The sequence below is a fragment of the Fundulus heteroclitus genome, chromosome 23 (genome assembly GCF_011125445.2).
Source record: "Fundulus heteroclitus isolate FHET01 chromosome 23, MU-UCD_Fhet_4.1, whole genome shotgun sequence".
Taxonomy (NCBI): domain Eukaryota; kingdom Metazoa; phylum Chordata; class Actinopteri; order Cyprinodontiformes; family Fundulidae; genus Fundulus; species Fundulus heteroclitus.
The window spans coordinates 30,145,920-30,158,763 of NC_046383.1; the positions used below are offsets into that span (position 1 = coordinate 30,145,920).

Genomic DNA, 12,844 nt, shown 5'->3' on the forward strand with positions numbered 1-12,844 from the left:
TCAGCTGTAGCGATGACACAGCGGAGGACGGCGATGCTATTCAATCAAACTCTGAGGTTCGAGGCCGGCGGGAGAACCGACAGGTTCCACCGGAAGTGGCGTGGAAATCAGGCGTTTGAAGCCTGTGCCCGCAGGTCTGTTGTCGGCACGTTTGTTTGAATAGCACGGCGCTCACAACACACAGGTGGACAAAGTAGAGCCAACAAGAAGCACTTCAATATGCACGAATCTACGGTCTACAATGTCATTGAGCTACAGTCTACAAGCATCACAGCTACGCTAAGAAGAATAAGGAATCGGAATTTGACGATGAAATACTTAAAAGCTGCCATGGCATCTTTAAAAAAGGAAATTAAAAAAAAAAAAACAACACCAAAAAAAACTCCCAAAGAGATGAGAAACGGTGTCCGCTGTTTCAGCAGTCGGAGAGGTTGGATCTATTTGTGTTAGTAGAGCCTGTTTATCTTGGATTGTCAAGATCATGCTTGTAAACAGATTGGACAGTGATTGCATGCTCCAGTGCCAACGTTATAAACACAACACCTTCCAATGCTGCTTAGCAGTTGCCATGGCATCTTATTGTGCTAGCTCTAAGGAAAGCTCTAATGAATATACCTTTATCATTTTCAAACCATGTCCATACAACATGGCCCTCTTTCTCAAGATGAAATCTATAAATGAATCTGAAATTCAAGAAAGTACTTCACCTTGTGCCAGCCACGTACACATACAGCACTTAGAAACACACGACATTTACTTCTCACAGACATCTACTGGGGTGTGGGGTGTGTTGGGGGGGGGGGGGACTCCTAACGTCAGAGAGAACATTCCAGCTGGAGTTATTACTTCATCAATACCTTAATGAATGGTCATGCTTATCTGGCAAGAACATCAGTAATGGCAAATGTACAAACATCTAGCCTGGCAATAGAGATGGCTAAATCTTAAAGGATGACGCCAGCGGGCGAAGGCATGTGGGTGCTCCGTCCTGTCGGAAACGCAATAGTTCGTTTGACGTGTTCTTCTGGCTACTGAGCTCATTGCCGCATGCTTGTTGTTTGTCCCTAAAGCCTTTGCTGAAGCCCTCGCTCCCATTCACCATGGTGTGTGGCTGCAGTATCAAACGGCACATTTTAGGCGAACGGAGGCTACAACAGCCGCCGCAGCTCAGTGAGAGAGAACCGCATCTATTGGCGGTTTCTAGACAAGCGGGACACAGGACCCACATGTCCTGAAGACTGGGATCATCCTTTCACCTGCATGCAAAAAAAAAAAAAACAGCCCTCTGTCTTTTCATTGGTGCTTAACGGCTGCTTTTTTCGACTTGTGTTCAATCGTCGCGGGGTGTGGGCTGACTGACACGTAACTCAGACAGAAGATATTAGACACACAGCCCCCTCCATCAGTATTGGCACCCCTGGTAAACATGTGTTGGGAGCCTTCAGATAAATGCATACTTTGTCGCAGCACCATGATCTCAACCTTTAACTTCAGGAACGACATTTAAACAGAGATTGTTTTGAATAAAATGACCGGAGCCAAAGTGATTGGACCGCGATGACCGTGGGGAGAAGGTTGATTTTGTGTGTGGCGAGTCAGATCTGGGTCGATTTGGCCCTGAAAGACTCAGTTACGAGCCATTTTCTGTTAACTGGCAGCTTCCACCAGGTTTTATGTGAAATGTCCAGATATTTCACATAGTTCATGATGCCATGCACTTTCACAAAGGTCCCCGGGTCAGTAGACTAGAAACAGGCCCAAAGCGTAACAGACCCTCCGCTGTACGCAAGAGATTCTGCATTAGTTAAACACTAGACCCACCTGGAGCGCTTGTTCTTCACAAACACAATGGCGTCTGACCACATCCCGCCGGTGTTAGTTAGAGCCAATACAGTTTTGCAAACTTCACATGCTTACGTTTGTGAAGGTAGAAATGGGAAAGGCTTTTTTTTTTTTTGCCAACCAGTTGGCATGTGGAAAGTGTTCAGTGGTTGTTATGGAGAGCCACTCACCCCAAAATCTCACTCTTTGTTGCACCTCTGTAACACTGAGCTTAGGAGGTCTTTTCTTATCATCCTGCTCACCGCGCAGGGAGGAACGCTACAAATAGGTCCATGTGCAGCTTTGTTTGTCACAGGTTTAGTCATTTTAAACTTTTAATTATTGTTCTGACTGCAGACATGGGACATCCTTACTTTAATAGCATGCGCTCTTGTCTCTCCCAAAAGGGCTTTTGAAGTCCCTTCAAATCTACACCAGCGTTTTTTGATTATGTAGAGTAAATTACAAAACTTCCCCAGTTACATTTATATTATCAGAATTGCCAATAATCAGTGCTGATAAACATTACAATAAGATGGATTTAAAGTAAAGGTGGGCTTTTTCTCCAATGTCTAAGTGTGAGATTATGCTACTGCAATAAAGAACTGGATTTATCTGAAGGCTTTTTACACATCTCAACCATTGTTGCTGCCAACAAGTGTGGAGGGCGCTGTGATACAACGCATAACCTTAATCTCTTGACTGTTCTGGGTTACTTGGTCCAAGACCGGCCTATCGTTCACTCAGAAACAAGGCATGTGTTAAACAGGGTGCAGAAAGTAAAAAAGGAGAGCATGTTATTAAGGAAAGAGTAAACAGCGATGAGAAGACAGAGTAGATAAGTGAGGAGAACAAAACAAAAGGGAAAATCACCTGGTATCTTCTTGATGCCTCACCTTTCTGTTTGGTCACCTTTCTCACTGTCATGGCCGCCTGCCGCTTCTGGTACTCAGAGATCTCGAAACCTAAACAGCAGCACAGGAATTTGGTCAGACATTCACGGAGGGGGCGAGCGGATCGTACGTGACGCGCCGCGGGAAACGCGGGAACAAGTCGGCAGAGCACAAACAGAGAAAACGGAGAAGCTTCAGTTCCTGGGGAAATAGTGGGTTTTGGTTTCACTGCCAAACGTGCTTGTTGAAGTTACAAAGATACCACTCAATGTTCCAAATGACCGATTCAGAGGTTTTAAAATGGTCAACTTTGTGTTTAATCTCGGCCTGTTTTAAGCTTAGAATCCAGCCGACCAGCATCTGCATGTAGGGAAGGGGAATGCATATTTGTAAAAAACACAGGGCTACTTAAAAGCTGCTTGAAAGACTAACTGTGTTTCTGTGACTCGTGAAGAGGGGCTGAGCTGACCGGGTTGCCCAGGAAGTGAACGCGGTTGTTACTCAGCGCGGTTGTTACAGCGCGGTTGTTATAGCGCTCCGCTGTGGGAGTGCACGTTAACAGGGACGCCGACGCCGGACCCGTTTCACATTCTGAATGAGGAGAGATGAAGCGGAAGAAATTGACGAAGCGACCGCCTAACTTTGGTGAACCTTCCTTAGTTTCCACAAACCTTCTCCAGAGGTTGTGTACAACATACGGAAGGATCATTTAGCAGCAGAAAAAGAGCAGCAGGACATAAGAATCTTTGGACATGGGGGAGTTTGAGAACTTAAAAAAAATACTATAATGCATCATACTGAAATTATCATTATTATTTTATCTTTTCATTTTTAATGTCCAAACTGGACATAGGTGACAGCTAATTTTGTTATGCGTTTTTAATGTAGCACAAAACATAAAAATATATATTTCTGCCGTAGGCTTAGTTTAATAGAATGAAAAACATAGTGTATATAAAAGGTGTGAACACCTCTATTCATACCAGCATTCTAAGCACACGCATTGATCACCAAACCCCAAACTGCTGTCTTTGAGCTAGAGATACTGTTGTATGATTGATTTTGCTTCATATTGCAATGGCAATGAGAAATGTTATCTTAACGGGTGCACATTATTTTCTTTAGAAATTTAATAAAAAAAAAACAAATGATCAACTAAAAAGCAGCAATACCATTCTACCAACGCGTTTATTTCAAACCAAATTGCAATCTTGCAGATACAATAAACATGCAGAGATAAAAAAAAATAAAAAATCATTGACATTTACCAATTTTATAAATGGGAGGTGTTGCTGCAAGGTATGCACAGCTATTCAAGAAACACCCATTAACTTATACGGTTTTAATTTTTCTAAATGGTCTTTATGGATGCTATTTATATAAGATGTTTAACATGTAATAATTTGTAACTGTTTTTTTATTTGTCTTTTTATTTTTATTTAGTTTTTACCAGGTCTCCCTTAAAAAAATTATTATTAATCTCAATGGTGACTCTCCTGGTTAAATAAACATTTATTTAAAAAACAACAACAATGCCCAGCTGGATTCCCAGGTGATTCTAAAAAAATTTGAGGCCTGATATCTCATACATTTTCTTTTCCAATATTCAAATGGTCATATCTTCTAATATTCTTTTTTGTTATTTCTACAAGCCTGACATCATTGGAAAGTTTAGATTTCACTCTTTCAGGATCTGTAAAAAACACAAAACCACCCTGGGGAGACTTGTTCCTGGATTTGCCGTGGCCTGCTGCCACAAATATGTTGCTATATAGCTACCTTTACATTGACAAAAGTAATCGGAATAAACGGCCGATCGGAATAAAAAAAGCGACATGTAAACGATTGGAATATGATGATCGGATTATTTGATTGTGTGCCCAAATAAATGGTACAATCCGATTATTTAGTCCAAATACATTTTAATCCGATAGTGAGATTTTGTGCATGTAAACATAGATTCTGTTTCAGAGGCTGAAGGATAGGAGAAGAAGCTTAGGTTAATGGCTTTCAAAATGAAGTCACAGATAAGTCTGTCAGTCTGCCCCAGGGCAGCTGTGGCTACTTACATACCTCACCACCGTCAGGGTGTGAATGTGTGTGTGAATGGGTGAATGACTGACTGTAGTGTGAAGCGCTTTGGAGGTCGTCAAGACTAGGTTAAGCGCTACACAAGTACAAGCCATTTACCATTTCTGCTACAATCTTAAAAACGAGTCTTTAAATTAGTAATTTTATTCTCCTTCTGAACAGAATCTAGCCAGTCAGAACTAATGCGGGTCTGTTGTGGTCCTGTTACTGCATCTTTTGATCAAATGATGTAGACCAAACTGGAAGCCATAGAGGGTGTGTGATTACCGATTTTCTCGTCCTCTTGCACCATCTTTCTCTCTTCGTGGAAGGCCCTGAGCCAGCGAATCTTCTCCTCTGGCTTTTTGGCCAGAAAGATGTGGATCTCCTCGCTGTCTTTGTTGTACAACTTGAAAGCGTTCTTGACGCTGACGTTAAAGTCGTCGTCCCGGCCGTCGATGGCGTCCCGGACTTCGTAACGATCCATGTCGATGCGGCCCTTGTAGTACAGGATGTCCCGGCGTATCAGGTCCTGGTGAGGAGGGAAGGGAGGATTTCTGTAAAACAGCGTGCGTCTGAGTGCAGAGGGAAGTCGTCAACACGCACTTCTCCTTTAGTGTGCTGGCCGTCTATTATGCAGTAAATTATATTTCATCATACCATAACTATATTTAATGTGTTTTATTGGGATTTTATATGATAAACCAACATGAATTATGCATGAAAGTATGTATGATTTTCACATTTATTTTCCAAATAAAACTGGGGAAAGTGTGGCTTCCGTTGGGACTGTTGGACCGTCTATCCCTAAAACGTTTTGGGGGTATGCCTCTCTTGTTTATCTAGGCTGGTGTTGGGAGACAGATTGTCTCACCTGAGCTGTGGATCTTTGCAGCTCCTCCAGAGTTACTAGGTGCCTTTTGGCATCTTCTCTCGTTTACGCTCTCCTTGCCTAGACTGCCAGTTTAGCTGGATGGCCAGGTCTTAGCAGGTTTGCAGTTGTCCTGGACTCTTTATGGATTTTTGAACGATGGATCCAACGGTGCTTTGTGAAACGTCTAAAGCTTGGGGTATTGTTTTACAACCTAGGCCTGTCCGCTACGTTCCTTGTTCTCCATGGTGCTGTTTGGTCACTGATGTTTTCTAACAAACCTCTGAGGCCTTCACTGAACGGCTGGATTTATACAGAGATTGCATGACACACAGCTGGACTTCTGAATTAGTTGCAATGGATTTTATGGGGAGGGAGGGGAGGGGGTGAAAGAGTAAAGGATCCAGATTTATGTTTTCAAGCTAAAATCCTGTTATATTTTCCTCACTCTTTCAAATAAAATACAAAATACAATGCACACAAGCTCATGGTTGTACCATGACAACGTCAACAAAAAAGTACCCATGGGAAGATCCTCTGAGCACTGAAAAACTAAATGTGAAATTGGACAGCTTCCAATATAAAATACAATACCTTTGACCAATACTTTTGGCAAAAAATTAGGTAAAATAGTATATGCAATTTCTTGCCCTTTCCATACTAGACAAACCTTAATTTAACGTGATGACACCTGAAAATGATCAGTTTCTCTTTAATCATATATTTTTCTTTCTCCAGGCAGATCTGTAATTGAGGCTGACAATTGAAGAAACATTTATGTTTAAAGAGAGACAGAAATTTTTCTGCCTTTTTTCAAGCGTATAAAAGCCTATGGTTGGACTAAAGTTATGGGGTCTTAAAGAGTTAAATGTTCTAGATTGTTTTGGATTGTACGTTGCTAGAGAAAGATAATCACACACACACACACACACACACACAAATCCATTCATCCTCAGCCTCAACTTTGAAAAGAAAGGCAAAACATTGAATGCATTAATTAATGTATTAACGCTGAAAGATGAATGCAGAGCTTGTGCCGACAAGTTTAAGATGGGATGAGGAGGTAGAAAGGTACTTGAAACATGCTACTATTCTGATATACCCTAAAGGCGGGTAGGATCTCTGGCACACGTTGTACCGAGGAAGCTGGATATTAAATAATCAGAAAATAGACTGGAATTTATAATTTAGAACATATTGAGGCTGAATCCACACAGAGAGGATGAGAACAGTTACATAAAATCCCAACAAACACACAGAGGTTAACTTCGAGTGCCAGAGTCTCAACTATGGGAGCTGAAGGGTGGAAAATAAAACAGATGGACAAACATATCTATTTTCCTTTTCAGTTTCTCTCTGTGCCTGCACGGCGAAGACACTGTTGCTCCTCTGTGCGCGCTGACGCCGTAATCTGGCCACTGCGTGTGCTCGTTTGTGTCTATGTGTCCATCTGCATTTGTGTCTCCGGCTCTGCGGAGTGTTATCCGGTCCAGCCGAGCATAAACATTCGTTTGACAGGAAGAATAACAGCCCAAGTGCATTAGAGCCCAAACGACCACAGCTCCATTTTGTGAAATGCGCTTAGGATTTGAATGCGTCTTCCCAGAGGACTGGTGTGTCTCATGCAGCGTTATGTAATCTATTTTCAACTCCTCGCTAAGGTTGTATGAAGTCACACTGTGTTCAAGCATCCCCCCTCTTAACCAGCCATGTGATCCCGCAACTCGCTGGAGCGCAAACTGGGGATTTATGCTTTTGCAACCAGGTTGTTTGTACCCATACAAGCGTAGAAATAAAAGGATGCCGAAATAAGCAAGAAGGGAGGCAGACAGAGCTTACCTTCTTACAGAGCACCAGCTGGTGATCAAAGAGGAAGAAGACTCGCTGCTGGCTGCGTCCGTACGGCTGATAGATCCATGACAACTCTCCGGTGTAGATAAGCTCAGAGCTCCTGTCTAAGATATCATCTCCCTAGATACAATCACAGAAAAACTTAACTAATTAAAGGCACACCGGTACTTGGTACACTTATAGTCAATTTACTAATTATAGCTACATTTCCGCAGCCCTTGGAAACAGTTACGTAATGTTTTCTGTGGCTCTGAGGGACCTTTCAGAATTCTGAGACATTAAACATTATATTTAATGTCTGAGACAGTATTAAAATAGGGGCCATCCTTTGAGTTGTGTTTCAAGAAAAACAAGTGGATACGTTACACAACCTTTTAGATCACGTTCTCTCGTCTTTATGAGATGATAATGGTACTATTCTGATTTTGTCTTCAATCAGTCGATGCTAGTGTTCTTCAACATCATCATGTAAAACCAGTTCTTAAAGACATTCTTTAGGTTATTTCCCCATATTACTTTATGCACTTCCTGTGCTACAATGCAGTAATTACTGCAATACCCTCAATAATCTATTTACCAGTTCTTAGTATCAATGTATAATAAGTATTTAAAATGTTAAAAAATATATATTTACCTTAAAATGTATTTAAAAGGTTTCCAAATCTCTAAGATGTTTAATCAAATTTTTCCGTTGGTTTAAAGACAGGTTTCTGGAGCTATGCCCCCACAGCCCACCCCTTTGGGTTTTCAAAGTAATCGACGTCTCGATGTTTGAGGGCAACATCAAAAAGTCAGTAAAGCTCTCAGACAACATAAGCTACGCTAGCTAGCATTAGCTGCTATGGACACAGACAGTCCAATGACCGCGTACTATTGGTCTGAGCTCTCACTTAGAGCTGCGCAATGCTGCCTCACGCAACCCCCCCCCCCCCCCCTTAATAGAACTACTGCCAGGATTAGCCAGTGTTCTGTCAGGAACCCTGTTAGCTGTTAGCCCTCAACAACTTCTCAGGGTAACTTCTCTTTAAACTCAGTGCTACTTACAACTATAGGTAAGTTAGCTGGTGACTTCGCGCAACCACACTTGAAAATATGAGGACTATCCCCATTTGAGTAATGCTGTCAGACTGAAGTATAGGTACCTGAGGAGATTGCCCGACTAAATAACCACCTACTATTCGTTAATGATAGCAGTGTTAGTCAGGAAGTAGCTGAGCAGTTATTGATTATGGTTTCTTTTGCACGACTCTTACAGCCTTCCCCGTTTTGCCCGTCTGCAACACCACATTGCTAGATCATCTCTTCAAACAATACAGAGAACATGATGCTTATTCTGGATGCTTGGAAATTGAAAGGTTTTGGATACATGTTCCTGAAATGTTACAGACATTATGTAAACTGGGAAAACCTTTTTTGCACGGTGTACATACCTCCCAGTCGAGCACTGAGGCTTGCCACTGGGCAATCTTGTCGATGTTCTCCAACCTCCTCTTCCTCTCGTTGATCTGCTGAGTGACGTTCCGCATTACGGCCAAGGCGGCTGCCACGTATCGATAGTCGCTACAGACACAAGGTATGCGTAATTACTCGCGAGCGTTAGGGAGGTAAGTTATAGCTTCTGGAGTTCGGCCACTCAAAGACATATTACGCTGCATTAGCGAGGGATACAGAGAAGCCTATTAAAGGCAGTGGTGATAAACTCCAGTAAGTAAGTGGGGTAAGTCCATTGAAATACAGTCAAATTAACACACAGCTATTTAATTTTATTCAGCTGTCTCTTTATTCACAGTAAGGTCTGACAGCATCTATGCAAACTGAGCTGGATTTAGCCCTCTGGCTAAGACGCGCTACGGATCCAATCCTCACTTTGGAAGATAAGGCGTGTGTGTGTGTTCGTCACAGTGTTGTGCGAACAAGTGAGACAGACACAGGCCTATAACTGGCAGATTCTCCACAGCTCTCAAACAGCGAAACACTGTGATCTGGCAGGCTCTTCTGGCAGAGCTGGCACCTGTCCCTCTCTGGCTGAGAATGCTTGGTGTGTGAATGACCTGGGGCTGGCGGAGACACGCTGAATTACATGCACAGGGTCTATGCGGGTTCACACGGATGAGTTTGCACATCTGGATGCTCGCACACGCATCTGGGCGTGAGAGCGCATGCACAAATGTTTACATTGTCCGCCCAGCCCCTGCACTGAGCATGTCGGGTTTTTTTTTTGGAAAATTGTAGCACATATAACAGAGATCTGTTAGTATTTCCAGTTTGGGGCAAAAGCACCATTAAAACAAAACACAGATTGTGATTTGCAAGCCTGGATTCATATTGCTGGCTCAATTCCAGCCTGGAAAATGACTGCTTCAGTAGAATAAACCTACCACCTGCAGGAGATTGTAGCACAGCGCATATTGGGATGCAGCGTTGCATCGGTACAGGTTCTAATGTAATGGAATACATCTAAAGTGGACGATACCTGTGGTCTTGTGCAGTGTATTTGAGAAGCTCGGCCAACTGTAGGGGGTATTTGCAGATTTTCTGGACAGGGGTGAGCAAGAAGCCATCTATGGCGATGTCGATCATTTGCTGGAGGAGGCGACAAGCCTCGAAGAAGTGCTGATACCTGCCATCCCTCATCAGTTTGCTTAACTCCATACAGGCGTCCAAGTGGTTGTTGCAGTATTCTGAATAGATCCAGAATCCATCTTGCTGCGGTGCAAAACAGGAGAGATTTATCATGAGAGGAGATGGAAGACTGTAAACTTAGTTATACAAACAGATGGACTGCCACAAAAGCTGCTGGGGTTTCTAGAGCTCTAGCTTCAAGATAATGACAAATTTTTATCTTTAACTGTCCGCTGGTTCACTCGATTACTCCAAAAACATTATACTGGACCGGTGTCCGTCTGGTCAGATACTGAAAATGCAATCAGTGAATGTACCATAACTAAGATCTACCACATTACGCTGACTTCAGCACTCTTCAGTGTGGCCACTGTCACCGAGTAAAGAAGGCCGAGTTAGCTGTTTGCACAATCGGTGTAGACCAAGGAAGCACAACAGAGGGGTTACATGTCAGCAGATAACACAAAGCTGTAAGTATTACAGCAAAGTTGCTCCGTTTCAATAATTTTAGTTGTTTGGGACGTGTGCTACGGCAATGGTCATCATGTTAAGATGCTAAAGACAGTTCAGAATGTCAATTCTGCAATATTTTTGTCTTTGTTTTAAAGCAGTAAAATAGTTTTTAACTGCAGAACCGTGTAACAGCAACACCTCTGTCCTGCGTATAAGAAAACGCTCCTTAATAACAGAAAGGTCACTTAAAGAAGCTGCGGGTATACCTTCATGTCATGTCTCGAGAGAATTCAGAGGAGCCTAAGGTCCGTTTAACTTTTATAATTCACTTGAGGTGCACAACATGTACTACAGTTCTTATTTTTAACAGTGGATGTCAATCTAAATCCAGCCTGCTTGTATGCAGCAACTGATACCCAAAGAGGAATAAATGAAGCAATTGCATTCCCGACACAATGCCAACTACAAAGCTATACCATTTAGCTGTTTTTTTTTTAAAGACTATGTGATGTTTTGGAATAAATATTCTTTCTGATTTTATATTGAACCATGCATATGCTTGTAAACAACCAATGTGCCTTCAGACTTCAACCAGCTGCTCTTTCTGTGTGATCACAGCCACTCATGCTGCACGGACCAACTACAACGTCAGGACTTGAGGACATAAAACGCGGGTACACCCCTATTCTGAGGCTCCTGTACAGTTACAATAAAGGTGTGAACATTTTTTGCATATAAAAGCCAATCTAAGCCATTTTCTCTCAATTGTTTAGTTACACATCACTGATATTAATTGTGCAATACTCTTGTAAAACAAAAGTGAATATATTGTGATATGGTGCACTTTTTGGTCGCTTTCATTTAATTGATTTGTTATGAGTATTGTAATGGAGTAAAATAAATATGCTGTAATTTTTTTAAAGATTTTTTTTGGTGCAAGTGACCTTTATTTTCAGTAAACAGACAGAAATAGGCTCAAGGTCGGGGATCAAACTCCAGACGGCTGCAATAAGGAGGATTAGCCACCACACACTGCTGCACTATAATCACCCTATTTGTAGGTTTTTAGTGATGCAGAGAGAGACAGCTCTGGAATGACAGGCTGTTTTTGTACACAAAAACAATAACCTTTTTTCTAATTTTATCACACAATTTGTACTTGTAGTAAGGAGAAAAATGCAGTTATTTACAGTTCTTAAAAAAAAAAACACAATAAGCTCAAATCTGCTAAAGCAGGTCAAGCTTTACAGAATCACTCACTAAAAATTGGTCCCAAAATTTGTTTTTCCTTATAGTGAGAACAACACAGAAAATACTCACATGTTCTAAAAAGCATGGGCCGATTTCAGAGAGGTGCGGCTCCTCTGTGTTGTACTGTTTCTCCAGATCTCTGACAAAGCCCATCTGGAAGCGGTAAATGTCCTCGATGTTTCCAAAAATGACCTTCAACTGGTCGTCATTGAACATGTCCACACGCTTCCTACACTGGCGCAAGTAACCCTGCAAAAAAAAAGAAAAAAGATGAATAAATTAATTCAAAATGGCACTTTTAAAAAATGAGTTTTACATATTTCTCACTCAGAACAGCGTGAAGAAATTGTGACATGGCTGCTAGTGTCTAATTAAAGGTCATGATGCTTTAACATTTAGCGAAAATATCAAGATGTCAAGCAGTCCAAATAATCATAGCCAGTGAATTCATATTGCTCTATTAGGTAAGCCGGCTTTTAATATTTATTTTGGGAGCTAAAAAGCCCTTTACATTACAACACTTACGCAGAGTGCTTCCCCCTAGCTGGAAGTACGGAGGTGAGAAGGTGAAATTTATGCTTTAATGCAACTATTTTTAAACATCACGCTTCGTCCACAGAACAAACAAAGGGCATATAGAGGATTAGGCCCTGATGATTAGATAAGCCAGAAATGTGCATGAGAAAACACCCAAAGTCAAAATGGTCTATTCATCTGCTTTATCTGTTTTGCTCCGACGCACTCATGCAGAAGCTGGCTCTTAAAAACCAAAAATAATAATGATAAAAAAAATGAAACCTGAACTAACTTGCGCTTCTCTGAGTCTGTCTCAATACTCCAGGACTAGAAAACTATTGTTTTTGCTAATCAAAACAGAGAAAAATATGATGAAACTTTACAGGACAGACTTATTTAAACTCAGTCAAAGTCACTTTAGCTTTAGTTTGTCTCCTACAGAGCAACACGTCTCACTCAGGAAGATAAAATCTACAAAAACAAGCTTCCACAAACA

General features: G+C 41.7%; 1 protein-coding gene across 9 annotated transcripts in view; it reads right to left on the reverse strand.

The window, feature by feature from the left end:
* LOC105931278 (rho guanine nucleotide exchange factor 9) overlaps positions 1-12,844 on the reverse strand; it is a 73,781-nt gene that overhangs the window by 6,567 nt on the left and 54,370 nt on the right. For 7 of the 9 annotated variants that reach the window (XM_036127023.1, XM_036127019.1, XM_036127020.1 and 4 more), the window contains 6 exons: positions 11,902-12,081; positions 9,980-10,212; positions 8,937-9,066; positions 7,495-7,626; positions 5,073-5,316; positions 2,718-2,786 (listed from right to left, as the gene is read on the reverse strand). In XM_036127023.1, coding sequence (XP_035982916.1) covers positions 2,718-2,786; positions 5,073-5,316; positions 7,495-7,626; positions 8,937-9,066; positions 9,980-10,212; positions 11,902-12,081 — 988 coding nt within the window. Of the gene's footprint in view, positions 1-615; positions 684-2,694; positions 2,787-5,072; positions 5,317-7,494; positions 7,627-8,936; positions 9,067-9,979; positions 10,213-11,901; positions 12,082-12,844 lie in introns of all 9 variants that reach the window. The other 2 variants (XM_036127021.1, XM_036127022.1) reach the window with 2 other exon arrangements.